The sequence below is a fragment of the Mitosporidium daphniae genome (genome assembly GCF_000760515.2).
Source record: "Mitosporidium daphniae strain UGP3 chromosome Unknown contig-10, whole genome shotgun sequence".
NCBI classification, from domain to species: domain Eukaryota; kingdom Fungi; phylum Microsporidia; genus Mitosporidium; species Mitosporidium daphniae.
Window position 1 is genome coordinate 3,376 of NW_013546722.1, and position 26,252 is coordinate 29,627.

Consider the following 26,252-nt stretch of genomic DNA (forward strand, 5'->3'; position numbering starts at 1 on the left):
CCAAAAGACATAATTGCAAGTTGGTAGGTCTCAAAACAAAATAGAGACAAGAAATCAGTACAAAACATCAGAAAAGTTTATTAAAAATCTGAATATCCAAGATGAAGGCTAAGCATACATGTCCTTTCAGGGGCTTTACCAGCCACTTTAGTATTATTGGGCTATCGAGGGACATCACTAATAACAAAGGGGGCGGCTATGCTGGTAATTTCATTTTCGATTCTAAAGAACAAGCCATCGAATAATAAGACTGTAATATCAGAGAGAAAAAGGGAAATTAATCATCCACTGACAAAAAATATCACAGGGAAACGATGCGGTTGAGTACTAACTCTAACACAATCGTAGCCATAAGGCGATTAATACGATGGCTCTAAAACCATGAAACCTCAAATCAGCAATGCCAAGAAATCTCCTCTGCGACTTCAATGGATAAATTTTACCGAAATTTGAGGCACCATGTGGGGCACGTTGTGAGAATCGGCCGATGCAGACCGGCTGACAGGCAAACAAGACCCTAGATGTTCAAAGTAAAATTAAATTTTACCCCTTAGGGTTACACCGGGCATAGTGCGTAATTGGGCGCTCAAATTTTCATTTTATCCACAACATAACATAACATGGGTGTACCCAAGCTTTTTAAATGGCTCAAAGATAGATATCCGCTGATCTCACAATCAGGTCTTGGGGCTTCTTTGAAATCATCAGGGATCTTGCCAGCAATTGATGACCTTTTCATTGATGCAAACTCTATCATTCATTCGTGCACACATCCAGAGTATGGGTCGCTACCCAAGTCTGAAGCTGAGATGTTTTACCGAATTGGAAAGGAGCTGGATACCATGGTTGCAATCGTTGCTCCTCGACGCATGTTTTTTGTTGCTGTCGACGGGGTCGCTCCTCGTGCAAAGCTCAATCAGCAGCGCTCGCGTAGATTCAGGGCAGCTGCAGAGGCCGCCACCAGCGCTGGCGCCGCCGCGACCACCAGCACGGCCAATGGAGATGCTCTGATTGCAGAAAAATTTGATCCAAATTCGATTACACCGGGCACGCCGTTTATGGCTCGTCTTTCTGCATTTCTGAGGTCTTTTCTTCAATCCAGGCTAAAGGAGGAACTTTATCCCCCCAAAGTAGTGTATTCTGGCCAAGAAATCCCTGGCGAGGGAGAACACAAAATTATGGATGAGATTAGGTCGCTCACTTCGCAAAAGACGCTCGGCCCAATTTGCATTCATGGCCTTGATGCTGACCTTATCATGCTATCTTTAGCCTCACATCATCGCCAACTGGTTTTGTTGAGAGAACAGCGTCCATTTCTCCAGCGGTATGGGAGTTCCCTAAAAAAGGAGCGCCCGATGCCAGAAAGTCTTGGCGAAATGACCTTTGATGTGCTTCATATTTCCATCCTTAGAGATTACTTGAGGCTCGAGTTCTCGTGCTCAGCTGAAACCCAAAATTTAAACGAGGAGGAGGAAAAAAAAGTGGCGTCCGATTTTGTGGTGCTGGCAATGCTGGCGGGAAATGATTTTGTGCCGCACCTCCCAGGGTTCCACATTGATAAGGGTTCACTGAGTTCATTGCTTGATGTGTATAAAAGCGTTCGAAAACCCGACGAGTATTTGACGTCACTAGAGTCTTCGCCTCATATTTCAAGCATCAACTGGGGCCTTTTAGCCCGAATTCTGACATCCAGTGGACAGGCATCGCCATCTTCATCGCCGCCTATAAAGGCTGTTAGAGAGAATTCTCAACACGAGGCTGCAGAGACTTTTATGGACAACGCAGTCGCCCTCAAGGCAGATAGTTCTGGTGAAGAAGACTGCGCTGATGGATATAAAAATTACTATTCCCAAAAGCTCTCTCTCACCGATGAGCGGGCCCTGGAGCCTCTTTTTCTTTCATATGTCCGCATTCTTCTCTGGGCTTGGATATACTACTACAGGGGTCTTGATTCGTGGGCTGTATTCTACCCATATCACTACGCACCACTTGGTGGCGACATTGGGGCGTGGCTTGAAAAAGGTGGCCCACTTGCACACGACATGCTGGTCCCGGCACAGCTTTGGGGCATTTCAAACGGCACTCCATTGAGACCGTTGGAGCAGCTTTTGGCAGTACTTCCGATAGCCTCTGGGGCTACCCTTTTACCGCAGCCTCTTTTTGATCTTATGAGTTCTGAAGCGTTGGCAGAGTGGTATCCCCTTACGTTTGCGATTGATGTGAATGAAAAAACTCGCTCTTGGGAACACATTGTTCTCATACCGTTTATTGACGAAAAGAAGCTCCTTAGCGCTGTCCGAGGTGTGGAAAACAAACTGACGCCCCAGGAAAAGGCTTTCAATCGACAGTATTCACAGCCTTTTATTTGGAACAAGGGAATAAATCATCCGGCCGCAAGATGTTGTGATCCGTCTTTGTGGCCTTCACTGTTCGTGAAAAATACCGTTTTTTCCGGCTCCACATGGGGGAGAATGAGTCCCCGTCGACTTTCACCTTCTCTTCAGCTTTGCCTTTGCGGTGCCTTTTCCCTGGAAGATGGTGGACAATATTGCATTCAATGTCTTTTAAACCAAATCAAAAAAGGCTCTCTTTTTAGCAATTGGCCATATCATTTGCATCCGCTCTCATTGGCACCGATGAATGAAACGCATTTGCGTGTGTTTGGACTGACCGATGGGAAGGAAATATTCTATGACAGTGACGGGGTTCGACGAAGAGACCTGAGCATGGCGGAGTTGGATCTTTTCTCGCTGGCACGGCGTGTATTTAATATGAAATCGACCAAAATCGCATCGGCATTTTCCAATGACATTGATCCTGGTCTTTATTTCTTTGGACGGGTCGAAAGAGGCAACAATGATGCGCAGGGCTCCCGAAATCTTTCCGTCAATGGGGTAGTTATGAGGACAGGGAAAGACTTTTTTATCATTCCGCCAGCTTTGTGTGTTAACTTGAAAACCCCATCGTGCGCACATGTCAATTATATTTGGAAAAAAGAGAAAACAAGTGGTACCAACCCCTCTAATAAGCTGCCAACGGCTAGTTCTAACCCATATGACTACTTTGTAAAATCGTCAACCGCACCAAACGGCCCCAACACCACGCCTGTGAAGATGATACCTGAGGTTGAGGAAAATCCTCACATCAAGCAGCATGATAGAAAGGCACGCAGCCCCGAATATAAACTTACCAGAAAGGCAGTCAATGCATCTGATCTAGAGGCCAAATTATTGGGGCTTTCCATGCAGGGCCCGAGGGAAACGCCACCCCCCAGACAGCCTCGAAAGGACAAAAAAGACTATTTATGTGAAAATTTAAAAACGGCTCTTGGAATCAGCTCATGTAAACGGAACCACAAATGATTTTCTCTGCTGACACAAATCGAATAATTAAAATAGATGTTTATTTGGCTTCGCTCCGTTCCGTTCCGCTGCGCTGCGCTCCGTTTCGTTTGATTTGGGTTCGATTGGATTGGATTGAAATTTAATTAGTAAATTTTAAGGAACATAAATTTTATATTCTTGACATGTAAGTCCAAAACCTAATATCTCCTGCCCCATTGTATTCCCCACCATGCAGCTTTTCATCTGTCCCTTGGGCATTTCTCACTCTCCCCTAGCGAGGACGTCTGTTTCAAATGTCATCAGAAGGAGATGTTTCCATTGAAATGAGTGTTGTCGAGACAACGGTCTCTGCCGAAATAATTTCATCCATGAGCATTGAGGAGGCTTTGGTTGCCGTCCTTAGGCAATCGCGCATCCACAATGGCCTTGCCCGTGGACTCCGTGAATGTGTTAAAGCACTTGATCGCGGAACTGCACATCTTTGCATTTTGGCAGAAAGCTGCGACGAAGCCGGATATGTCAAGCTTATTACTGCGCTTTGTGCCGAGCACTCCATCGATCTTATCAAGGTCCCGGATGGCAAGAAGCTTGGAGAATGGGTTGGGCTTTGCAAGTATGACGACAACGGGGTTGCACAGAAGATTGTCTCGTGCTCGTCCGCTGTGATTCGTCAGTTTGGTGAAGAAAGCGAGGCAATGCATGTGCTAGTTCAGCACCTCAAGGGCCGCAACTGAAGAAAAAGATGATATGCTTTAATTAAATGATTTGTCATTCGATTTCCAAGGTGTGCCATAGATTTCCAAGACTTCCATGTTGGGGCATTGAAAGTATGGTTCCAAAGCGTGCATGGCAGCTGCTTGATACGATCTGCCTTGGCATGGCGGTTTGATTGGCTGGGTGCCAAATCGATGTAATTTTGAATTTAATTTAAATTTGTGACGCACTAATGAATGCCACGTTCCGAAAGGCAGCACCCAGACGAACTCACCGCGAGCGATGTGCCCCCGCAGACCGGTCGCGATTTGGTATTCTCGAGAGACACAAAGACTACAAGCAGCGTGCAAAAAGCTACCACCTTAAAGCCAAACGGCTCAATGCCATGAAGCAAGCAGCTCGTTTCAAAAATCCAGATGAGTTCTATTTTGCCATGCAGAGATCAAAGATCATCGTATGTTTGGCAGTTTTATGGCTTTAGGATGGCCGGCACAAAAACGAGGGTCACACTGATGCTGCAGGCTGTGCCCCGGAAATACCTGCTGATTTGAAGTCTCTGATGGAGAGCCAGTCGATCTCGTTTGTACAAAACCATCTGCTGATGAATTCAAGGGTTTTTGCTTACATTTTTGCTTAACCTTTAGCAAATCGACAAGCTGCAAAAGTCCAGAATGCTTCCAGTTGCGCCATTGCAGCATATTTGCTTTGACGACGACGAATGTGGGGATCAGATGCACTTTATCAAGCCCGAGCTCGCGCACATTGCGAAGCCAGGTTTGGAGAGCATGGACCCCAATCGACCGGCATGTGTATTGGATCCTGCTCAAAGCCATGGAAAGATGGGTTCCTTTGACGATGCCGACAGAGCGGAAGAACTAGTACCACCACCAACACCCTTGTCATCGCCGTCATCTGCTGTTGATGATCTGTTTGCTTTTCCGGATTTCGAGCAAGACGGAAGGGAACCAATTGCTATACACATGGCGGTATCTCGAGAAAACAGGGAGCTGAATGCACGCCTTGTTCGCCAAGAGGCGCTGGGCCGGGTGGCCCAGAAAATGCGCACTCGAAGGCTTGCATCGGTATGTGGTTATGATGTTTATTTTGCTAGTGCAAGGAGAGAAAGGAAAAGGTAGGAACCACCACATGTGGAGCTCCGGTCTTCAAGTTTGCCCAGGTTCGGAAGCGGTAGGCTGGTCCGAGGAACACGGTGGCCACACCGGCGATGGACATGTTGTGGCCCCAACGCAACGAAACACCCCGGTTGCTGCCGCTCCTCCTCGTACTCCTCCTAACCCAACTCGATCCGGACCAGCAGGCTCTGCCTCAATGCGCCATCCAACGCCAGCTGAATAAAATCTATCAATCATTTGCACGTCAATAGTACCTGAATTCAGAGGTCCTTCATTTAAGACTACTAAAAGACGATCACTAGGCACTCTTCTATGACTGTCAACTTTGGCTATATGGCAAGCCTTTGTATTGTATTGTATTGTATTGTATTCAAGAGCCACATCTCGCAACCGGGCTTCTTAATTGTGCTGAAGTAATTTCAAGCCTAGGGTTAGGTTTTTATAATTGAAAATATGGTAAGATATCCTCGGGTTTGGGATACCCATCCTTTTCTTTCCTTTGGGCTTCCTTTTTTGTCAATGGTTGTTGGTGGCACGCATCTTCTTGCATATTTTCTTGAGGCTTCATATGAGGAAAAAGCAAGAAGACAAGAAGGATTTGGGAAATTAGCAGAAAAACGAAAAAGCATCCCGCTCTCAGAGTCCCTCGAAGTAAGTTTACTCGTCTAATGGTTAGTCATTGAGGGTGTCTGTTCCTGTAGATGACGACTATGAAATGGTAAAAAGGCCACCATACCTATATTGATGTTAAAATAAAAGTATTATAAGGGCATGTTAAAGCCAGTTTCCATCATACTGGCCCGCTGTCTTTTGGCCATCTACTTGGCATTTTGGCGGAGCAAGGCCAATTTTCTGACTATTTGGTCAATAAAGCCATCATAAATGATCGGAAAGATTAAATTTATTGTCGAATTTACATATGTCTGAGGGGTGTATCGCCGGAGTACGTTGAGGAGCTTGAGGGTGTGGATGAACCAAGGATTGGGGCATATTTTTGCCGAAGCAATGCAATCTGTTCCCGTTTCTTTTCCATATCCATTTTCTTCAATTGCTTGATGGGCTGATAATACAACACAATCAGATATCTCCCCTGCACATTGAAGCCAGAAAGATGTTCACATGCATTTTTAGCATCAAAAATATCTTCGTAAACGACATACGCCGTTCCTCTAGTCTCTTTTTCAGAACCGATTCTGATCTGCCTAATCGTTCCGTATTTTCCAAAAAGATCGAAAAGGTCTTCGGCTGAAATTTTGAAGGGAAGGTTGCGTACAAACAAAATCCGGTTAACCTCAGGAGACAGGCACACCGACATCAACAACTTGTAAAATCGATGTAAACTTCAATTTAAACTTTCGCTAAGTTAAAATTTAAAGTTGTATTTTATTATCCATTTTCAAATAAATTAGCTCTACAAAATATGTAATTGTTATCAATAGCCTTCTTCTTCTGCGTCATCGTCATCATCGTCGTCATCGTCGTCATCGTCTTCACCATTGGCCTCTGAACCACTATTTCCAGCCAATTTAGATGCTTTTCTATTGCCTGAAAAAAAAGAGGTAGCCTGGCTTTGAAGGGAGAGACGTAGCCTCCTCTCAATAGACTCTGTATCATCCTCAGCCCATTGAAGGACAAGATGACGCCCATAAAGATGTGTGTGACGAAGAGCCGATAGTGCAGCTTCTGCATCCGCACGAGTAGTAAACTCGACAAAGGCAAACCCACGATGGCTACCGGGAGAAGACGAGGAAACTGACACCTTCCTTGGGAGGCGAATCCTCTTGACCTGGCCAAATGGCATGAAAATCTTTCTAAGCTCTCCAGAAGTCGCTTCAAATGCAAGATTTTTAACCAAAAGGGTTGACCCGGATTTCTCTTTTGCACGAGTGTTATTCTCACCATCTTCGTCTAATTGGGCTTCATCATTCATGGCAAGTTGCACTTGTAGGCGATGGCCATCCAAAGTAGGAGGTTCTTCTTTTAAAAAAGAAAGTGCCTTCAATGCTGCAGAGTTGGAGGAAAACGAGATGAAACCATAGCCACACGAAAGCATGCCCTTCTTTGGATCTTTTCTCATGCAAACTCTTGCAGAGGTTATATCACTGGCAGATTGAAAGCCGAGGCTTTTGATCGCTTTGAGAAGATTCTCCGATGTTGTATGGAAATTCAAGTTCTTCACAAAGAGAGATGTGGTCGTGCTCGGGCTCATATTTTCCAAGTGGCTTGAAATGGGATCGTTGTTTGCTTGTGCTTGCTCTGCATGATCGATGATTATCGAGCCAGCTTTTGCTGCGACAGGCTTTGAATGAGGCTTGGGGGGTTCCGAAAGAACTTGAAAAGGCGCCCACTCAACGTAAAGGGGGGCAGATTTGAACCGCCGATAGGAAAGCGCTTTGAAGGCGGTCATAGCCGATTCTTCACTCTCCCACTCTCCAATTGCTATAGATTGTGTGGGTGGGACTAATAGGCGAACTAATCCCGAGGCTACAGCGCCGCCAATCCCGCCAATGAAGTCTCTGATTCCCTCCTCATCAACATATGGGATATTTTTGATTAGAATTATTTTCTTTGAACGCTCCTTGAGGTGTCCATAATCAGGGATACCATGTTGGAGCATGAAGGATTTTGTCTGCTCAATAATAAATGTTTCAGCAATGGCCATTTTTGCCGCAGCATCTGGATCTGTAAGCAGAGCTCGTTTTGGTATGCCAAGGTGGGCAGAAATGGCCTCCATCACGGCATCGGGGGCAAGAAAAAGCGAAGAAAACCTTTGGTTAGGTCCAGTTTCTTTGATCGTTGCTTCTTTCTCTTTTGCCAACTTGAGCTTTTTAAAACATGTGATCGAATCCAAAGGTGGAGTATTTTTCTCTGCTGCAGGCCCAATCCATAAGCGCCGTCCCTGGAATATTGTGCCATTAAGTGAATTAAATGCAGCAAGTGCGTGCTCTGGCTGGTGAAACTGGACAAACCCAAATCCTTTTGAGCGATGGCTGTCTAGCGTAATTGGAAGAGTCACCTAGTCATGATTAGCTGATAAAAAGACAAAAAGGTAAGAGAAAAAATACCGAAAAATCATATCTTACCTCTGAAATGGGACCATATGCTGAGAAGAGGGCTTCTAAATCCTTGCTTTTGCACGTATAGGAAAGGGAGCGCAGGAAAAGCCTTCCAGAGTCCAAAACAGACTCCTTTTGCTGTTGAATTGCATTTGGAGGAAGCTTCGGGGCTTCTTCATTAGCAGTAGCCGACCTATTGTCGCTATTGGCCATCAACTTTGTATCTTTGATATTTGCAGTTTTTTGTGAAAAGGACCAATCTTCGTATTCATCATCAGAATCATTCTCCTTACGAGTGGAGATGGCATGTGATGTCTGGGTCGCATTAATATTGTCTCCAGTATTTTCGTCATCATTGGTCCAAGTTTGACCTTTACTTCTTGACTTCATTGCAGACAAAAAGGAACGAAGCTCGGGATCATTTTCATCTTCTTTGGAAAAGAGGGAAAGAAGGGTGGCTCTTTTTTCAAGCTTTTCAAGCTTCGTGGATACGCCTTTGGCGGGGAGAGCAGCACGAAGCGTGCTATGGGAAACAGGCTCAATTGAGATTTTAATTGTTCCGATAAACGTATTGTTGAAATGGTGAATTACCTTTGACGTATCTTCCGTATTTTCAAAGCCGACAAACGCAAACCTGCGGGAGACGCCCTGTGGCGTGCGGATTAATTTCAGATCGGTTATGGAGCAATTTATGGAAGAAAGATGCGTTTTCAGGCCCCTTTCATCCAGATCCCTTGGCAGGTTTTTTATAATCACCCTTGTGGTGGGAGGTGGCATCATGTTATTTAAAAAAATTTAAAATTCCGAAAGTTGAACTTTAATTTGTGTAAGTTGGCATAGAACTTTTCCAATGCTGCGATTAGGCCTTCTCATTGTTGCCATAGCGGTGGCCGTGGTGCTGCCAACTCTATCATATGCTCATCAGCTTCATTTCATTAAGAATCCAGAACTTGTCTCCTCGTCTGCAAGTGAGTACACTGCATCGATTTATTCGGTGTCTGCATTAATTCTGAAGGCATTTGGCTTGCCAAGCCCAGATAAGATTGAGTCGGACAAAAAGGCTGTAAAGTCTCCCGCTGAAAGACTGTTTACATTTGAATCGGCGCTTGCCGAATTGGGGCACAATCCACTCAATCCAGTCTCCAGCCAGTGGCTTCTTATTATAACTGGCATCAATGACTCTGATTTTCCGTCTGATTACAAATTTATTTCCTCTTCCGCCTCTAGTTACCTGGCCCAAAAGAAGGAAAATGCAATGGAAACCGTTTTCAGGATTTCCCTTCATTCCCCATACTCTGGCTTGGACCTTAATCAGCTGTTAACACTGTCAGTGAAGACTCAGACTGAGTATCATCGAATTCATTTGGCAGATGTCCTTCTTCGGTCTGCGGCAATAGAATCGCCAACTGGAGAGCTAATTTTCCACGCCACAAATTCCAAAATTTTCCTCTCTGTGGCCACCTTTGACTTGCCTACAACCAAGGTATGGATAGTTTCTAATTTTCCAGTTGTGTGGCAGGTATTTCGGCGGCACTATGCTTGATGTTGTCAATAAGACGCTTGAATCTTGCTCCAGTGAAAGAGGGCGATTTGGGGAGAATTTTTTTTCAATTCCCTCCTCCGATTTGGAGCTGCTTCTTTCAACGGAAGCCGGGAAGCTCTTTTTGTTGGAGTTTTCTCATCTCGTTAAAATCCTGAGCATTTCTTCAGATAAATCCATTTCCATGGTCATGGCGTCTTCGTCCCTTCAAGCGCTAAGGAAAGAGTCTTCCTCTGCATATGCCGCTGCAATTTACCATTTAAAACATACGATTCTGCCTGTTGCTCTTGAGGCCGCTGAAGCGAAATATGGTCTTGGATCCATATTACTGCTCGGAGATATTCTGCTCGGAATGGCATCGCTTGAGCATCGTCTTGGATCACTGCTTACAGATTCGATGTCTGCTCTCTCAAATGATGCGAATACTAGTTCTCACCGACCCTTTTGTTACAAAAGTAGGGAGCTTTGCTTGTCCGATACAAATGGATGCTCACTGAATGGCGATTGCAGAGCTGTCCCGATTAGAACATCGTCTGCGTCTGGTGAAAATGAAGACGATGAAGCCGAACTGTGCTGGCAATGCTTGTGCCGCGATGGCTACACCGGAGCTTCGTGCCAATTTGAGGACATTTCGATTCCATTTTGGATTTCGTTCGCCTCGATTGTGATTTTTATTGCTGCTCTGATTGTCGTTGCTAGTACCTTTCTTGCGATTAACTCGCTGGGAAGCTCTGGAAGCTTTCCCGGTGGCGTATACGCACCTGCAGGCATGGCAAAAAAAGGGCGTACTGGTCCGGGAAATGGATTAGAATTCAGTGTCTCCTCTGATGAATGCTCTGAGAACAGTTTTCTTTTGGATGGCTCCGATACTTTCAAACATGACTAACATTAAATATCTGAATACTTCCATATTCCGTTAGTTCAACTCTTGGTCCAAGGACCAAGAGTTCTGTACCAAAAATGGCTCCGTCATAAAAGCTGGGCAACAGACCGTAGGAACGTCTTTCAACCCGCCAAATTTTATCGGCTGTGATCTAAAATTTAAAGCCAATTTAGTAATAAATTTCCAAGTAAATTTATTGTGTCGCAAATGTCTTTGATGGACGAATACACTTTTGAGGACACCATTTGTGGTGACCCAGGTATTGCGCACTATTACAAGACCAAAGTCGATGCCCTTGAAATGACCATTCTTAAAAAAACACATCATCTTGCCAGACTTGCAGCCCAGAGAAATGCCCTCAATTCACAAGGTTCTTCCACCATCCATTAATCATATAGTGCGCAAACTGCGCGAAGAGATCTTTTGGTTACAAGAGCCTTCTGGCTATGTTGGGGAAGTCATTAAGCTGATGGGAAAGAACAAGGTCCTTGTTAAGGTGCATACAGAGGGCAAGTATGTCGTTGACATCGAGGAAGGCGTGGATCTCCCTACGCCTTTGAAGACGGGAACGCGGGTTGCCCTTAGGAACGACTCATACACCTTGTACAAGGTGTTGCCGTCTAAGATTGATCCTCTCGTATCTTTGATGATGGTTGAAAAGGTGCCGGACTCGACCTATGACATGATTGGCGGGCTGGACAAACAGATCAAGGAGATCAAAGAGGTCATCGAGCTTCCCATCAAACACCCAGAGCTGTTTGACAATTTGGGCATCACCCAGCCAAAGGTTTGAATGCCGCACTTTTTACCGATCAGGGTGTTTTATTGTATGGGCCGCCTGGAACCGGAAAGACCCTGCTTGCCCGCGCAGTTGCCCATCATACGGATTGCAAATTCATTCGAGTTTCTGGCGCCGAGCTAGTCCAAAAGTACATCGGAGAAGGATCTAGGATGGTTCGCGAGCTTTTTGTCATGGCAAGGGAACATGCTCCCTCGATCATTTTTATGGATGAAATTGACTCCATCGGCTCCACAAGAACAGAGTCCAGCTCAGGCGGAAACTCCGGCGGCGGAGATTCTGAGGTGCAAAGAACAATGTTGGAGCTCCTCAATCAACTGGATGGATTTGAGCCGGTCCAAAATATCAAAGTCATTATGGCGACCAACCGAATCGATATTTTGGATCCTGCGCTCCTCAGACCCGGAAGGATCGACAGGAAAATTGAATTTCCACCTCCAAATGATGCCGCAAGGACCGACATCTTGAGAATCCATTCCAGGAAAATGAATCTTGTTCGAAACATTAACTTGTCCAGGATTGCTCAGAAGATGAATGGCGCCTCTGGAGCGGAGGTCAAGGTATCGTGTTGCTAGTTTTTCAAAAATAGGGTGTATGCACCGAGGCCGGGATGTTTGCTCTTCGTGAAAGAAGGATACATGTGACGCAGGAGGATTTCGAGATGGCCGTTGCCAAGGTTATGAAAAAAGACGTCGACACCAATGCTTCACTCCGCAAGCTGTTCAAATAAATTTGAAGGCTGCCGACATCATTGACGATGGTCACAATATTAAGTTAGGGTTACATGTGCATGGGTTGCAATTTTATTTTGTAATCGTCACCTTGCGTTCCTTCCAAATGTGCTGTAGTAGAACTGTTGACAACACCTTTGTGGATCGCCTTTCTGCGGAGCTTCTCGCCTTGAAAGAAGACAGCTGCAAATGCAACGCTTTAGATGAGCACTCGACTCACGGCAAGTTCTTCTCAAACGCCCTGCCCTCCATTTCTTTAGCTGAATACATCATGCGTATTGACAAGGGCACAGACTCGAGCAGCAATTTCGATCTTTTTTTATGCACCTTCGTTTTAATCAAGCGCTATTTCGTTGTCGCCACATCTTTGTCAATATGTCGCTCAAAAATCTCACTGCATCGGCTATTGCTAACTGCATTCACAATCGCAAACAAGGCATATTCGGACACGTTTTACATGAACGCTTACTATGCCGTTTTGGGCGGCATTTCCGTTGAAGAGCTCGATGAGCATGAAAGCGATTTCCTGCAATTTGTTGACTGGGAAATATTGATCCACAAGCCGGAGATTGATACCCTGGTGGAGAGATTTTCGGCCGCTTTTGGCGAGTAGTTTGGGGAAGGCAAATGTGGCCTCGTGCCTGCGTATGTTTTGCGTGCCAACTTTTGCGCGGTTTTCGGCGCTGCGTCACCACTTGATCGAAATTGAAGTGGCGACACTAGTAGTAAACATTGGCATCATTTTGCTTGTAAATTTTAAAGTTGGAAAAATATTGAAACTTGTCACTGCACCGGAAATATCGTTTCAATGGTGGAGTATTGGAAGAGCTTGAAAAAATACTACTGCATTTACTGCAAGATATTTTTGCTCGATAATCCAGCAAACCGGCGAAACCATGAAAAGGGTGAAAAGCACAAGCAAAGGATGAAGGCCGTCATAGACGATGCAAGGGCGACCTCCGGGACAGCTGCCCCCAAAGCATCGAGCTCCTTCTATGGCGACCATGGTAACAACAGGATACCAGGTGAAGATCATGTGTTTCCTCGTACAAAAAGAGAATTCCATGCACTTTCTCCCTTATATACCGACTCGATGCCCTCTTTTTCGCGTATCCATTCGATGCCCACTCCAGAGATGGCCACAAAAAAGGCCCCAAAGACCTCCATTTCATTTTCCTTTAAGTCAAAAACGGAAACAAGCCCCGCCTCTGTTCCGCCTGCTTTTCCATCTTGTGTGGCGCAGAATGATCATGCTGCCGTTGCTAATCATCAAGCAGAGACGATTTGCAAAGATGATAAGGACATTGTGCCATGCAAAGATCCATCCAGTAGTCCCAATGCTAGCAATCTGAGCGATGATCAATGTCCTCCAAAACGCCAAGCGATGGCCTCATCAAATCACATTTATTTGAAAGGGACAACGAACCCATTGACTCAAAAACAGATCTTTTGGGCAAAGCCCCCCATGGCGTCTGAGAAAACACGGAAAAACGAGAGAATCACAATGGCTAGCGATGAGGAAGAAGATTAGGATATCAACCGAAATGTTCGCAACGCGCCGTATCATTTATGGCGCGCCCAGTGGGGCTTGTCCTGAATGATTCACGCATGTGGCTTATATGGCCTCAAAAATAAACTATTTATTCGACTTATTTTTTCTTTTTCTCCTTCTTCTTGATGACCAAAACAGGTCCGGAGGATGAAGAGGCAACCTGGGGCTTTGCGGGAACTTGGATTCCCTTATTTACAACGCTTGCGCTTTTTTCTGCCACGGTAGACAAGGACGACAGCTCCGAATCCTTGATTGCTGGAAGAATGGATCCAAGCTGCTTGAGGAGTGTATTTTCTAAATTTAAAAGTCAAATTTAACTGGAACAGTCTTCTGATAAATTTATGTGCATCCTGCCGCATGTAAATGGATCTCTAGGATGTCTTTTTGCTTCCTAAACTGAGAAGATTTCGATACCTGAACAGAATATTGCAGGTTGAGCTTCTTGGCTGCGGTAACCAAGTGTGCAAGCTTCGGCGACGGGATGGATCTGGAAAGCGCGACCTTGCGCCCATCGCCTGCAGAGCGTTTGGAGTCAAAATACAATGGGTAAACGATCGCTGTCGGCGACATTCTGGCCAAATTTAATTTTGGCCATTAAATTTAAACTTAAATTTCCTTGCATGTTGCAATTTTATTATGAGTCTAGTATTTGACGAGTTTGGAAGGCCCTTTATTATCCTTCGCGAGCAGGAGCAAAAGAGCCGGCTGACCGGGATCCAGGCGCAGAAGGTATGCATTTGCACGCTTAAAATAGTCCCACATCATAGCGGCAAAAGCGGTTGCAAGAACGTTGCGTACCTCTCTTGGACCAAAAGGTTCTACATTGCGGTAAATTAAGCTCATAGGGCTGGATAAGATTCTCATCTCTCCAGATGGCGAAGTGACCGTCACAAATGATGGAGCCACCATTTTGAGCCAGATGCAAGTGGAGCACCAAATAGCAAAACTGCTCGTTGAACTCTCCAAATCGCAAGACGATGAGATTGGCGACGGAACGACTGGCGTAGTTGGTACCAGTGCAATCGCCTTACTTTAGTGCTTGCGGGTGCTCTTTTAGAATCCTGCGAGTCGCTTCTGGATATGGGCATCCATCCGATACGAATTTCCGAGGGCTTTGACCGTGCTTGCGCAATTGCGGTCGAGCGGTTGGAAGCGATTTCAACGGACATGCCCGATCTTGGGCGTGATTTGCTAATTAATGTGGCAAAGACATCGCTCAGCTCCAAAATCGTCTCCAAATGCCACGATCACTTTGCAGCCATGGCTGTCGATGCCATTTTGGCTGTTGCAGATATCCAACGACGAGACGTTGACTTTGACCTGATCAAGGTTGATGGGAAAGTTGGCGGTGAGCTAGCAGATTCGATGCTCATCAAGGGTGTTGTCATTGACAAGGAATTCTCCCATCCTCAAATGCAGAAGGAACTGACCGATGTGAAAATCGCCATTCTGACGTGCCCATTTGAACCACCAAAGCCAAAAACCAAGCACAAGTTGGACATCACCTCGCCGGAGGAATATTTCCAGTTGCAGCAGTATGAACGAGACACTTTTGAGACCATGGTGCAGCAAGTCAAGGCGTCAGGTGCTACTCTTGTTGTCTGCCAGTGGGGCTTTGACGACGAGGCCAACCACTTGTTGCTATCATCAGACCTGCCTGCCATTCGATGGGTAGGTGGGGTGTCGATCGAGCTTATTGCGATTGCCTCGAATGGGCGCATCGTGCCGCGATTCCAAGAACTGACTCCAGAAAAACTCGGCCATGCTGGGCGTGTGCGCGAGATGCCGTTTGGGACCACCAATGATCGTGTCATTGTTATTGAAGAGTGTGCAAACTCCCGGGCAATTTCCCTCTTCGTGCGCGGCGGGAACAAGATGGTATGTGGCATCATCGTCATTACCGCCTAATTGTAGATCGTGGAAGAAGCCAAGCGCTCACTACACGACGCCCTGTGTGCTGTGCGCAACATCATTCGCGATCAGCGTGTAGTTTATGGCGGTGGTTCTGCAGAAATTGCCTGCTCCATTGCCGTGGCTGGTGCTGCCGACAAGGTTGGTGTCTTGTCTTTTCGAGCCGTTTATTGCTTTTCTTTTTCTTCTTTGGCACCCCTTTTTGGTCTCATTTCTCATCATAGGCAACGGGTGTTGACCAGTATGCGATGCGCGCATTCGCAGACGCCCTAGATATGATTCCCATGGCCCTAGCAGAAAATTCGGGCCTCTCGCCAATTGACCACTTGACCACCGCCAAGCAAAGACAGCTCAATGATAACAATCCATATCTGGGCATCGATTGCCTTGGAAAGGGGACCATTAACATGCGCGAGCAGAGCGTGTTTGACACGCTGTTGGCCAAACGACAGCAACTCCATCTCGCCACTCAGCTTGTCAAGATGGTCCTCAAAATCGATGACGTCATCCTGCACCACCCCACCGCCGATCAGGGCCGTTAACCTTCTAATTAAATATATCGTTGGCATTGTTCCGGTGTTGAAACTCCCTTCGTATAGCCAAATGTGCACACACCCATTTCGGGCTCCCCGGTTCAAAGTTGACTAATTTTATGGCTGGTTAAGGGGGAACCATCATGCGTCGGCCTGGCACATATTCAAGGGGCGTTCTTTCGGTGAATCCAGACCCCGTGAAATGAGACTCTTGTTTCCTTTGATTGGCATGCCCTGATGAGGGCTCCGGGGATGACGGTCGCGCCCAAGGTACCTCCGCCTTGTACGGTGGCGATACTTCGTGGAGCGGTGGCTCGTCTGAAAGCGAGAGCGTCTGTATGCCACCCACTGCCTTAAATAAAGTGGCAACACTTGCTGGTGTGGGTGAGTGATGCTGCGACTCATCAAAGCTGATATGGGTATCACCACCAACTGGTTTGTAGTTGGGTGCAGACCTTACGGTCTGCAACGACGGCGGCGCTACATGCCAAAATGGGAGCTGCAACACGAAATTCTTGAGCGCAGGCGTTGGTCGCATTTCGTCGATCCATGCACAAATGCCCAACTTGCGCACAAACTCAGCAGAGTCCCATCGGATGGCGATCGAATCTACCAATGGGATAGCGCTGCTCTCCAAAACAACAAACTTGACCCTGAAATTCTACACAAAATCACGAAAATTATACAATTGAAAGTTCAAGTCCGGAAAATTGAGTCGATGAAATGTGGAACGGAGGAGCACCCCTCCAACCACCAGCGAGAAGACCAAGAAGAGTGTCCATCGCCGATGCGTTGAATAGACTTCCCGCGATAGAGAGAGTCTGTTCCTCCATTAGTGTAATTTCAGCAGTTCCATCGCTATTTCGAAAGATATCGGAAAGCGCGATCATCGGCGAGGGGGCACAGATAACCCCTTGGAGGTCAAATAGACTCTTTGGATATTTTTGCAAAAAAATTGAAATCAGGCGTTCTCCACTTGCTTGCAAGCCAGGCGTGCAATACGAGATGGATGCGTTTTTTGAATATGCAGTTTGGGAATGCAATCTTGATGTGTTACTTTTTACACAGCCATCATCTTGCTGCAGGAAAGTTTGAAGAGGCGGGGTTGACCACTCTTGTTCGGTAAGATATATCCACCGGGTTTTGATTTGCTCTCTCACGGTCGCATCGCATTGGATATCGATGTTCATTCAAAAGCCAATTGATATTTTCCAATTTAATCTGATTCAATTGATCCCTCGATTTTAATTAATTTGGGATTTTTGACCAGCCAATAAAAGTTCTGCATTTGGTCAATTCCAAACTGGGCATTGACCAATAGCAATTGCAACTAAACTATAAACTGCGAGCATCTAATTGGCATTTGAGGCAAATGACCACCAATTGATCTATTTAAAATCAACTATTGTGGTGATTGGTCACGACGATGATAAAAACCGAATGCTTGGTCGTGAATAATTACAATGACAAAGCCTGACACTCATCATCATTCGATGCCTGCCACCGTTACTCGGGATCGACATCTTCCAAGGTAGGGCATGTGATGGTTAAGAATTTAGAAATGGCGTTCTGGCTAAGGATGCTGTTAAGAAAGACGGCGGTGGAAAGGCCAACTGGGGGAAATTGGGAGAAGAGTTCCTCGATGAAGAATTCACCAACCCGCATCGCGATCCAGAGCCAGAGCCTAGTGTGAAATTTGTGAATCGGGATAAGCAAGTTTAATTTGGGCGTCCACAGCGAATGCAAAATAAATTACCGTAACCTATTAATGCTGATGGCCGAGTTGAGCCCCATAAATTTAGCGCCAATCCAATTTAGCTCAATTCAATGCGATCGAACCCGATCTCATTTTCACATGCAGGATGAGAGAGAAGGGCTTTGGTCCCATAGATTTACTTATAAATTTAGCTTATCATCTACCAATCAAACTCGAATTTCTCCATCAAGTCCGAAACCTCCTTGACCTCTTTTTGAGCCTTTTTCCGCATGTAAAAGATGGGACAGTCCTTTGAAGTGCAAAGAACGTCTTGATGCAACGAGCCCTGGCAGCGTTGGCATTGGGTCCAGAGCCGGTTAAATTTAATCTCGGTCTGCTTAAGCATGTCTACATGTTTCAAATAAAACTTTGGCAGTTCTGGACGGCAGAACTTGCAAACCAACTTTTCTACAAATAAGTGCAAACATCGACACAACCTTCTTTCGCAAGCGGGGCCTTGCATCCAAGACAAGACTCGGTCTTGACAGCAAATTTCCTCAATGCGCCAAGTGTGGGGACCGCTACATGAATGGTTCTTGTATGGTCTCCGGCTATGCCAAAATGAGAGAAAAACTATACCAAGAAGCTCATCTGCATGCTTAATGACGGGCTCGAATATTCTAAGCAATGGCTTAGAAAGCTGATTCTCAAGATAGTATTTTGTGTCGATTGGAATGTTATGCTCAAGCACATAGAGGGGATCTTCCGATTTCTCATAGGCAGCGGCACCTTAAGGGTAGAGACAAATAATGCGAAAACCTTTTGTGGATTTGGTGATGACATAGGCAACACGATCCCCCAAAGATGGGGCCGAGCCTGCATCTCGCTTTCTCATTTTTTCGGCAAGCTCGACATGGGCTTGTTTGCCGGCATAGCTTTCCCCCGATTTTGTCAAAGCCTTTGTGATCACCAACAGAGAAATATCGATTTTGTTTTGCAAAAGATCTGAAATCACTTGCTTTGCATATTGCTTAGCGCCTTCAACATCTCTATCGATCAGAATCTTATTAAGGCAAGTCTGGATCAGTGTTTGAACAAGTGGGCAATTGTCCCTTCTGACGGTCTCGATTCCCTTGGCATCAATTTTGTCATAAGAGTGGGGATTGGACCAATAAAGCCCAGCATATCGTTTTTTGTTGATCAAAAGATATGGAAAATATGCCTTTTCAAACTCCAATCTAATTGGATATTTGAACGAAGAGGAAACAAAGTTTGCAGCATGGCGACCTTGCAGAAATAAAAGGGATCCAAGCTTACCTAACTCCATGGTCTTTGCGAGATCTGGAGCGCCAAAATTGATCATGACAGAGTCTGTGTCTCCATAAATCACCTTGGCGTTCGCATCATATCCATTCTCGATGGTATATGCCTTTTCAACCATCTACAAAAAATGGGCGTTATGCGTTTTTACCTCCTTTGTCAGGTCAATCATTTGTCTGCCAAACGAAGTGGTAGACTGGGATATTTGAATGCACGGAAGCTTGCCAACGGTTGCACCAGTGAATCCATATACAGAATTAGCGCTAATTTTCAATGCCAATTGACGCCCATCAAGCACTGCCTTGCGGAATCGATCATTCTCGCTTTTCAAATCGTTTTTTGCCCTTTTCCGCGCCTCAAGAAGATCTTCTAAAATTTGGGGAAGAAGCCCTTTTCTAACATGACTGGCGACAAAGTAGTCTCCCGAAGGTGTGCGAATGTAATCGGACGGAGACAGATTGAGCTTCGTAATTGAAGAGGCATCCAGAAGAGTCGTATAGCATAAATTGTGGGCCATCATAATGGATGGGTACAGGGATGCAAAGTCAAGTGTAGCAATGGGAATATCATAATAGCCCTTAATTGGCTCTATCACGGTAGCACCTTCATATTGCTCGTCAGACCCTGCTTATAAGTTTTGATGCAAACCTTCTGTCCTGAGAGCAGGAACCACATAGCCTTCTTCAGATGCCTTGCGATATAGCTGCGAAATAACCCGAATTTGCTGCCCTCGCTGGAGGATAAAGTTAAATGGGATCCCAGTAACTCGAGCCATTTCAATGTAGTTTACCAGCGACATCAGTCGATCAATCAGCCGCTGCGGCAGTAAAGCATCCTGAAATGAGATCAAGACGGCAAACCTTTAGGCAATACACAGCCAAACGCCTCCTCGTTTCGGAATTTCCATTTTGAAGGTCTGTGATTATGGAGTGATGGACATCTTCTTTTTGCTCGCCCAAAAAATGGGCACAAACCGAATTGAGCGAATATGAACGAAGCTTATAATCTCTTTGGATGACTTGGATCATATCCAAAATGACACGTCCATCAATAGAAATTTCTTTAGACTCTCTGGTTCCATATGCTTTGCTGGAAAAGATGGAATCCCTTGATTTTGTCCGCAAGGCCGGAATGCGGCCAAGAAAGGGGAAAGAGGTTTCGCGCAGCGTATGGGCGCGATCCAGCAAATAATTCAAGTCAAAGTTGTTGATGTTATACCCGGTGATGATATCTGGATCGAGCGTCCTAACGAACTGCGACCAAGCAGCGAGCATATCCGCCTCATTAGCAAATGAGAGGACCTCTGCTCCTGCAATCTGGCTGCAGGTGTTCAAAGTGAAAATAACGCTAACTCTAGGCATCCCCTCTCCATGGACGCTGAAGACATTTCCAATTTGAATGACAGCATCGATATGGGGCTCAGGAAAGATGCCCTTTCTTCCGGCACACTCAATGTCAAAAGAGAGAATGCGCAAAGGCGGTACAGTTGCATGTATACCATCCGGTGTAAAGCTAATGATCTTGTCAAATGTAGTATCTATTTCAATTTGACATAATGAAGTCAGGTGCTCCTTTTGAGTACGAACAATATAATTTTTTTGGTCGATCTCAATCCAATTCATTCCCGTCAGCTAATGGTTACCACATACAAGACCATTTACCTTGCAATCGATCATAAATCTCAGCAAAAAAGGAATATTGCTCTCAAAAGTCTGATATGCAACCTTTTCACCGCTGGAATACACAAATCCGCTTTCCAGGATTTTCTTTGCCGTATTGATTGCAGTGGGCGAGGTAACTGAAATGCGCAAAAAGGAACATGGCTCCACGTCGGTGTACCCATAAATTGATTTCTTTTTCACAAGCCGTACGTCAACTACGGTCTTTGAGTAACTCTTTTGATTTTGTTCCTTAAATGCCCGCTAACGGCCTAGTTATTTGAGAATCAAACCTCCAAGGCTTCCTGAAAAAGCTGGCAATGGCTGGGCAAAAAGTTTTCCGACGGCGTCCGAACATAGAAATAGGGAAGAAATCCATGCAGGTGGCAGAGCACACTTTGTTCTTTTTCCGTTACGCCAAACAATCGGAAAATAGGCACTAGTCCGATTCCTGGAAACCCAGAAGCAACCTCTTCCAATGGGGAGTCCATGATAAAATCAATCTCAATGTGCATAAATCCTTTAAATAAAGAAAAGTTTCAAGCTTACGAATTCGTCCCAGTTTTTCAAGCTCAACTTGGGGCCGAGAGGTACAATTTAACAATGTACTGGGAAGAAGATTTCTAGAAGATACCGAGCTGATGATTAACGATGATGCTGAAATAAGCTTTTACACGAACATACCCTTGTCAAATGTACTTGAAGCACACTCTTCTTCATAGCGCTCTTCATTCACGAAATAACTTGCCTCATCTTCGTCGTGCATCGGTCGACCTCGTATAAAATTGGGATGGCCAAATTAAATAACGTACAAACACTAACCCTACAGCAAGTTTTAATTCTTTTTAAATTTTATTGCCATGCCCAAGAACAAGGGTACTTCCCAAAAAACGGCATCTCACTACTCGTTTAGGAAAGGGAGGAAAAAATCGCAGGCGAGGAAAAAACGAAAACGAGAGCTCAAAGCGCGAGCTGATATACAAAAGCGAGGGCCAAGGTACGCAATTAGTCTAAAATTATCAGTCTATGGCCAGGTCACTCGTATGCTTGGGTCTGGACGCCTCGAGGTGTACTGTTTTGATGGTCAGACAAGGCTAGCGCATATACGCGGAAAGCTGCGCAAGAAAGTATATGCCATTGTTATTACTGCGTAGGTATGGATAAACCAAGGAGACATTGTGCTGATTTCGTTGCGAGATTTTCAAGAGGACAAGTGCGACGTATTGCTCAAGTATACTCCGGACGAAGCACGAGTTTTGAAGCAGATTAAAGAGATTCCAGAAGGGGCCAAGATCAACGAAAACGACATGCAAGGTCCTGGTGGTGACGACGAATGCGTCTTTGAGTTTGAGGAGGACGACATTGACGACATCTAAATCCAACAAATAAACTAAGGGCCTTTCAGCCGGCCAAAATAATAGTGAACAGGGTTCATTGAGACCAAAAACTCGGGCCTTATATTTAAAAAGTCGGACCACCTGGAATTGTGGTATGGAGGCCTCAAACAAGTGGCTTCCAAGGGTTGGATTTCGTATTAAATTTTATGTCGACATCGAAAAAACGCCCCAGGGAAGCCGAAACGCAACCCGACGCCTCCAGGATGATGGACCGTTCAGCAGTGCTTCCTCGGCCGCTCTTTCCTTCCACGAAGATCAATCAGCATGAAGGGGGCCGTGGCCCCAGACATTTCTCATCATCCTCCTCGACCCCAAAATCATCTCCATCTGTATTGTTGATGTCACGAGAGAACCCATATTTATCTGAGGGAATGCGACCATCTGGTCAGAGAAAAACTCACCGCAAGCTGCAATTCAATGAACCCGGTCGCTTCGCTAGCGAAGCTGAGGCAGATAGAAAAGCGGCCAAGCTAGCATCCCTGTCGCGCTCTATCGAGCAGCGGCTTGGAGATGACCAGGTGCTTTCGGATGCCATTCTGGCAATGGCCAGGGAGGCTACTCCAGACGTAGAATGGTGGGATGAGCCTTTTGTTGCTTCCGACAGCAATTTTCTGATTAGCAGCAAAGTATTCCATCTTCCACCTATGCCAGCAGGCGCGCCACAACCCATTCCTATCGTGAAGCCCATGATGCTTACACGAATAGAACAGAGGAAGCTCCGTCGACATCGCCGCCTCGAGGCACAGAAAGAGAAGCGTGAACAGATCAGGCTTGGGCTGTTACCGCCAGAAGAGTCTAAATGTAATTGGTTAGCATCATGACATGTAGTGAAAATGTCGAATTTTATGAAGGTCCTTGGGCCTATCGCGCTGGAGGAGCCCACGCGTGCTGAGGCCCTTGTGCGCCGACAAATCCGCGAGCGCACAGCAAAGCATGAGCAAGCGAATGCAGAACGAGCACTCACAGACGAGCAGCGGCGCATCAAAAAAATTGAATATTGGCGGCAGCTTGGCGGTGGTACCCTTTCCGCTGGCTCACCACTGGTCCATATTGCTGCGTTCCAGACGCCACCTCTGGGTTCAAAAGAGCGGTTTAAGCTCATTGCCAATGGGGGGCAGATGCAGCTCCATGGCCTATTACTACGGCTACCTGACAGAGGCTTGATAGTGGTGGAGGGTTCCCTTCGCGCAATCACCCATTACAGAAAGTTGTTGACTGTGCGGATGAAATGGCAGCCGGGAAAGCCTGGAGAGGAAGAGACAGAAGTTTCTGCACGGCTCTTCTGGCAAGGTACAGCGGCGAAGCCGAGCTTCCAGCGTCTTGCTTGGGTCGAATGTGCATCTTATGGCGAGGCACGCATAATGCTAAAGGAGGCCGGCTTCGAGCATATATTGAAGACGGCCCCAGAAGACGCTCCAGAGGCTGCCCCCGCCATTTAATTGGCGAAAGAAATCACACCAAGGAAATCTCAATTGTAGAACTTGGGGAAGATAAAGTTACAGTAAATTCACCTCGTATTTATTACAAAACCCATGTTTTATTGTCCATCAGCGTATGGGTGGGATTGTCGCCAGTTTTATTTTTCATTAGCCGACGATTGGGGATTTTCGCGAGTTTTATTCATATTCATAGACAGGTTGGCGTTCGCAGGTGACGGCTTCGGGAGATTCGCAGCTTACAATGTGAAATTTATCCGAATCGGAGAGACATAGCGTCTCGGTTATGTACAATTTTGAGACATCTCCAACCATATAAAAATACTCGTTAAGGCCAAAGCCAGCTGAATAAGTACCTAAAGGTGGGCAGTAGAATGAGACACGATCTCCACTGCTCATATTATATTGGCCAGGTTCATCATCGTACAAGGTATTGGGGAACAGTGGAGCGTAACTATCAGATGGCGTTGATGGTGGGCTCTTCACATCAAATTTTTCTTTAAGTACAGAGAGTCTTCCTCCGCAAGGCATTTGGTAAGCTTTATCGACAAGACCAACAGCACTAAGGGTCGAGTGAAAGATGCCTTGACGTTTCAGTGGAGAGATGATACCATCGACCCACAAGATCGTTTTCCGATCGTCTATTTCACGCCATGAAAGAGGATTTTGATTGTAGTGCAGTATGCCTATAATTGCCAGACATTGGTACTTATCAGTGCCTCCTTCGCGGGAAGTCTTGCATAGTTTGAATTTCAGAGTGCAAATGCAAATTTGAAAACATAGGAAAATTGAAAGTATCAGGCAAATGATCTGCACATTTCTGAGCATTGTTTATTTCTGATAATGACCCACGTGTAGGTGGCACGTTGACAACTCCGACTTTATTTGAACACATGTAGACCAATGGGAGGGATTGGAAATTTTCAAAGTTTTGCAATTTTTCAAAAAATTATTTACTTTGCGCTGGGAGATAACTTTGGATGGCCTGCATTTGGGTTTCAGTTAAAGAGGCCCCCATGTTGCATATGGTATCATGTGCTGCTTTCAGTAAAACCCTAAAAATAATCAAATTGCTTACTGGTTCCAGGGCTCCTTCAGCTGCAACTGGGCAAGCATGGCAAAGGTTGCTTGGACATCGTAAAGGAGCGCTTCGCCCGATATCATTTCCAATCCGGGAATGACCGCGCATGCTATGGTCATTTTTTTAGAAACTGCACCGTGTTTTTCGAAGGCTGCTGTGGGGTCTGCTTGCTGGCTTTGCATAAGAATTTCACACGTGGCCTGCTGGAGCATCGTTACGATTTCCAATATCAGCTCCTTAAAACAATTGTCAAAGTCAGAGGAGAAATCCACGCGTTGAAAAAGAACGAGCCCAGGCTCTCCCCACAGCTCGGAATGTAGGTGGTCAAGGGAGGAAAGTATCTGGGCTAGTAATCTGATTTTGAGAACGCTTGTTTTGGTCTCGACCTTCACCCTTGCAATTATGGCGCATGCTATTGAAAGGGCTTGGTTTAAAATTGACTTTGGGATCTTTTTTTCGTACTCCAGAAGCACAACAGAGTCAAACTTCAGCATTTTACCAATTTTGCTGATCTCCCGCATCAGTATGGTGACCTCCTCAAATGAGGAGCGGATGGAGATTACGACCATCCCAAGATCACTTTCAATCGATACGAGACCGCTCATTGCCAGCTCGAATTTCTTTTGAACACTCTCCTGCAGTATGGGAAGCGAATATTGCAGTAGCACTTGTCTAGCAGCGTCACCGATTGGGGGCATAAATTTTACATTTTAATTAATTGGCCACTTTATGTTTTGATCCAAAAGAGGCAAAAATCAGTGCCTCTGGATTTTCACAAACTGAGACATCTTTATTTGCTGACCAAGTGCAGCCATCATGTATCGGCTAAACGAGACATATTCATAGATCCAAGTTTACTTTTGCACCGATGATTGTGTCCCATGCGTATGGAGCCAGGCAGCATCTTCCCAAACGGGTTTTGCAGCCGAGGCGGTACTCATATTGGAGGCGATTTGCCGCAACATTGCGGGGTTTGCAATGGAAGCGCGAATGGGTCTTCCATTGATCTCACTTCTATGCATATTGTCAATGGCTGCAAGCGCATCCTCTTTACACTCATATTGTACGAGTGCGAATTTTGGGGCACCGGATCCGCCGGGAAGCGGAGGAAGGATGATATCCGATATTTCACCATATGGGATAAAAGCAGCATGCAGCAGAGACTCATCTGTGCCCTCCGCAAGTCCTGTGACATACACTGTTTGTAGGTGATCGAGATCAAGTACAGATGACCCGATTTCCATGAGATTTAAAAAATTAAATTAAAATTGCCATCCACGCCGATATGCGATCCAGAGGTCCAAATCACAATGCATATCAAGAGTAGCGGCCTCTTTCATAACAAATGCCGGTTTCCAGGCTATTTTTTATTCATTTGTTCCTTTGCTTTGTCTTTTATTTCGCCAAGTAGCGATGATGGCTCCTTTTTCGGGCAAAATTTATTGCACATGCCATCCATATAAGACTT

At 45.7% G+C, this 26,252-nt stretch overlaps 18 protein-coding genes across 18 annotated transcripts; 11 read left to right on the forward strand and 7 right to left on the reverse strand.

Moving 5' to 3' along the window:
* Positions 1-620: 620 nt before the first annotated feature.
* Positions 621-3,362, forward strand: DI09_10p10 (uncharacterized protein; the record flags this gene model as incomplete). Its single annotated transcript, XM_013384125.1, has 1 exon — positions 621-3,362. The coding sequence occupies one exon, from the start codon at positions 621-623 to the stop codon at positions 3,360-3,362; it is 2,742 nt and encodes a 913-aa protein (XP_013239579.1).
* Positions 3,363-3,637: 275 nt separating this feature from the next.
* DI09_10p20 (40S ribosomal protein S12) lies at positions 3,638-4,078 on the forward strand (the record flags this gene model as incomplete). The annotated part of the gene is made up of 1 exon (XM_013384126.1): positions 3,638-4,078. The coding sequence occupies one exon, from the start codon at positions 3,638-3,640 to the stop codon at positions 4,076-4,078; it is 441 nt and encodes a 146-aa protein (XP_013239580.1).
* A 212-nt stretch (positions 4,079-4,290) lies between these two features.
* Positions 4,291-5,194, forward strand: DI09_10p30 (uncharacterized protein; the record flags this gene model as incomplete). Its single annotated transcript, XM_013384127.1, has 2 exons — positions 4,291-4,512; positions 4,703-5,194. 2 exons carry the CDS (start codon positions 4,291-4,293, stop codon positions 5,192-5,194), a joined length of 714 nt encoding a protein of 237 aa, XP_013239581.1.
* A 10-nt stretch (positions 5,195-5,204) lies between these two features.
* On the forward strand, positions 5,205-5,414 carry DI09_10p40 (uncharacterized protein; the record flags this gene model as incomplete). The annotated part of the gene is made up of 1 exon (XM_013384128.1): positions 5,205-5,414. One exon carries the CDS (start codon positions 5,205-5,207, stop codon positions 5,412-5,414), a length of 210 nt encoding a protein of 69 aa, XP_013239582.1.
* Positions 5,415-6,104: 690 nt separating this feature from the next.
* DI09_10p50 (uncharacterized protein) lies at positions 6,105-6,506 on the reverse strand (the record flags this gene model as incomplete). Its single annotated transcript, XM_013384129.1, has 1 exon — positions 6,105-6,506. One exon carries the CDS (start codon positions 6,504-6,506, stop codon positions 6,105-6,107), a length of 402 nt encoding a protein of 133 aa, XP_013239583.1.
* Positions 6,507-6,623: 117 nt separating this feature from the next.
* Positions 6,624-9,027, reverse strand: DI09_10p60 (uncharacterized protein; the record flags this gene model as incomplete). Its single annotated transcript, XM_013384130.1, has 2 exons — positions 6,624-8,207; positions 8,275-9,027. The coding sequence occupies 2 exons, from the start codon at positions 9,025-9,027 to the stop codon at positions 6,624-6,626; spliced, it is 2,337 nt and encodes a 778-aa protein (XP_013239584.1).
* A 70-nt stretch (positions 9,028-9,097) lies between these two features.
* Positions 9,098-10,673, forward strand: DI09_10p70 (uncharacterized protein; the record flags this gene model as incomplete). The annotated part of the gene is made up of 2 exons (XM_013384131.1): positions 9,098-9,730; positions 9,804-10,673. The coding sequence occupies 2 exons, from the start codon at positions 9,098-9,100 to the stop codon at positions 10,671-10,673; spliced, it is 1,503 nt and encodes a 500-aa protein (XP_013239585.1).
* A 204-nt stretch (positions 10,674-10,877) lies between these two features.
* DI09_10p80 (AAA-type ATPase) lies at positions 10,878-12,199 on the forward strand (the record flags this gene model as incomplete). Its single annotated transcript, XM_013384132.1, has 4 exons — positions 10,878-11,040; positions 11,069-11,457; positions 11,487-12,029; positions 12,059-12,199. The coding sequence occupies 4 exons, from the start codon at positions 10,878-10,880 to the stop codon at positions 12,197-12,199; spliced, it is 1,236 nt and encodes a 411-aa protein (XP_013239586.1).
* Positions 12,200-13,008: 809 nt separating this feature from the next.
* On the forward strand, positions 13,009-13,731 carry DI09_10p90 (WW domain-binding protein 4; the record flags this gene model as incomplete). The annotated part of the gene is made up of 1 exon (XM_013384133.1): positions 13,009-13,731. The coding sequence occupies one exon, from the start codon at positions 13,009-13,011 to the stop codon at positions 13,729-13,731; it is 723 nt and encodes a 240-aa protein (XP_013239587.1).
* A 118-nt stretch (positions 13,732-13,849) lies between these two features.
* DI09_10p100 (signal recognition particle protein) lies at positions 13,850-14,322 on the reverse strand (the record flags this gene model as incomplete). Its single annotated transcript, XM_013384086.1, has 2 exons — positions 13,850-14,026; positions 14,167-14,322. 2 exons carry the CDS (start codon positions 14,320-14,322, stop codon positions 13,850-13,852), a joined length of 333 nt encoding a protein of 110 aa, XP_013239540.1.
* A 66-nt stretch (positions 14,323-14,388) lies between these two features.
* On the forward strand, positions 14,389-16,205 carry DI09_10p110 (uncharacterized protein; the record flags this gene model as incomplete). The annotated part of the gene is made up of 5 exons (XM_013384087.1): positions 14,389-14,481; positions 14,609-14,762; positions 14,810-15,630; positions 15,667-15,804; positions 15,888-16,205. 5 exons carry the CDS (start codon positions 14,389-14,391, stop codon positions 16,203-16,205), a joined length of 1,524 nt encoding a protein of 507 aa, XP_013239541.1.
* Positions 16,206-16,323: 118 nt separating this feature from the next.
* Positions 16,324-17,086, reverse strand: DI09_10p120 (uncharacterized protein; the record flags this gene model as incomplete). The annotated part of the gene is made up of 2 exons (XM_013384088.1): positions 16,324-16,842; positions 16,883-17,086. 2 exons carry the CDS (start codon positions 17,084-17,086, stop codon positions 16,324-16,326), a joined length of 723 nt encoding a protein of 240 aa, XP_013239542.1.
* Positions 17,087-17,220: 134 nt separating this feature from the next.
* DI09_10p130 (uncharacterized protein) lies at positions 17,221-17,918 on the forward strand (the record flags this gene model as incomplete). The annotated part of the gene is made up of 2 exons (XM_013384089.1): positions 17,221-17,318; positions 17,756-17,918. 2 exons carry the CDS (start codon positions 17,221-17,223, stop codon positions 17,916-17,918), a joined length of 261 nt encoding a protein of 86 aa, XP_013239543.1.
* Positions 17,919-18,112: 194 nt separating this feature from the next.
* DI09_10p140 (DNA polymerase) lies at positions 18,113-21,636 on the reverse strand (the record flags this gene model as incomplete). Its single annotated transcript, XM_013384090.1, has 7 exons — positions 18,113-18,681; positions 18,712-19,321; positions 19,364-19,839; positions 19,861-20,047; positions 20,073-20,843; positions 21,164-21,390; positions 21,555-21,636. The coding sequence occupies 7 exons, from the start codon at positions 21,634-21,636 to the stop codon at positions 18,113-18,115; spliced, it is 2,922 nt and encodes a 973-aa protein (XP_013239544.1).
* A 94-nt stretch (positions 21,637-21,730) lies between these two features.
* On the forward strand, positions 21,731-22,246 carry DI09_10p150 (eukaryotic translation initiation factor 1A; the record flags this gene model as incomplete). Its single annotated transcript, XM_013384091.1, has 2 exons — positions 21,731-21,997; positions 22,025-22,246. 2 exons carry the CDS (start codon positions 21,731-21,733, stop codon positions 22,244-22,246), a joined length of 489 nt encoding a protein of 162 aa, XP_013239545.1.
* Positions 22,247-22,605: 359 nt separating this feature from the next.
* Positions 22,606-23,706, forward strand: DI09_10p160 (uncharacterized protein; the record flags this gene model as incomplete). Its single annotated transcript, XM_013384092.1, has 2 exons — positions 22,606-23,068; positions 23,096-23,706. The coding sequence occupies 2 exons, from the start codon at positions 22,606-22,608 to the stop codon at positions 23,704-23,706; spliced, it is 1,074 nt and encodes a 357-aa protein (XP_013239546.1).
* Positions 23,707-23,883: 177 nt separating this feature from the next.
* Positions 23,884-25,482, reverse strand: DI09_10p170 (uncharacterized protein; the record flags this gene model as incomplete). The annotated part of the gene is made up of 3 exons (XM_013384093.1): positions 23,884-24,438; positions 24,661-24,688; positions 24,782-25,482. 3 exons carry the CDS (start codon positions 25,480-25,482, stop codon positions 23,884-23,886), a joined length of 1,284 nt encoding a protein of 427 aa, XP_013239547.1.
* Positions 25,483-25,638: 156 nt separating this feature from the next.
* Positions 25,639-26,028, reverse strand: DI09_10p180 (uncharacterized protein; the record flags this gene model as incomplete). The annotated part of the gene is made up of 1 exon (XM_013384094.1): positions 25,639-26,028. The coding sequence occupies one exon, from the start codon at positions 26,026-26,028 to the stop codon at positions 25,639-25,641; it is 390 nt and encodes a 129-aa protein (XP_013239548.1).
* Positions 26,029-26,252: the final 224 nt, after the last annotated feature.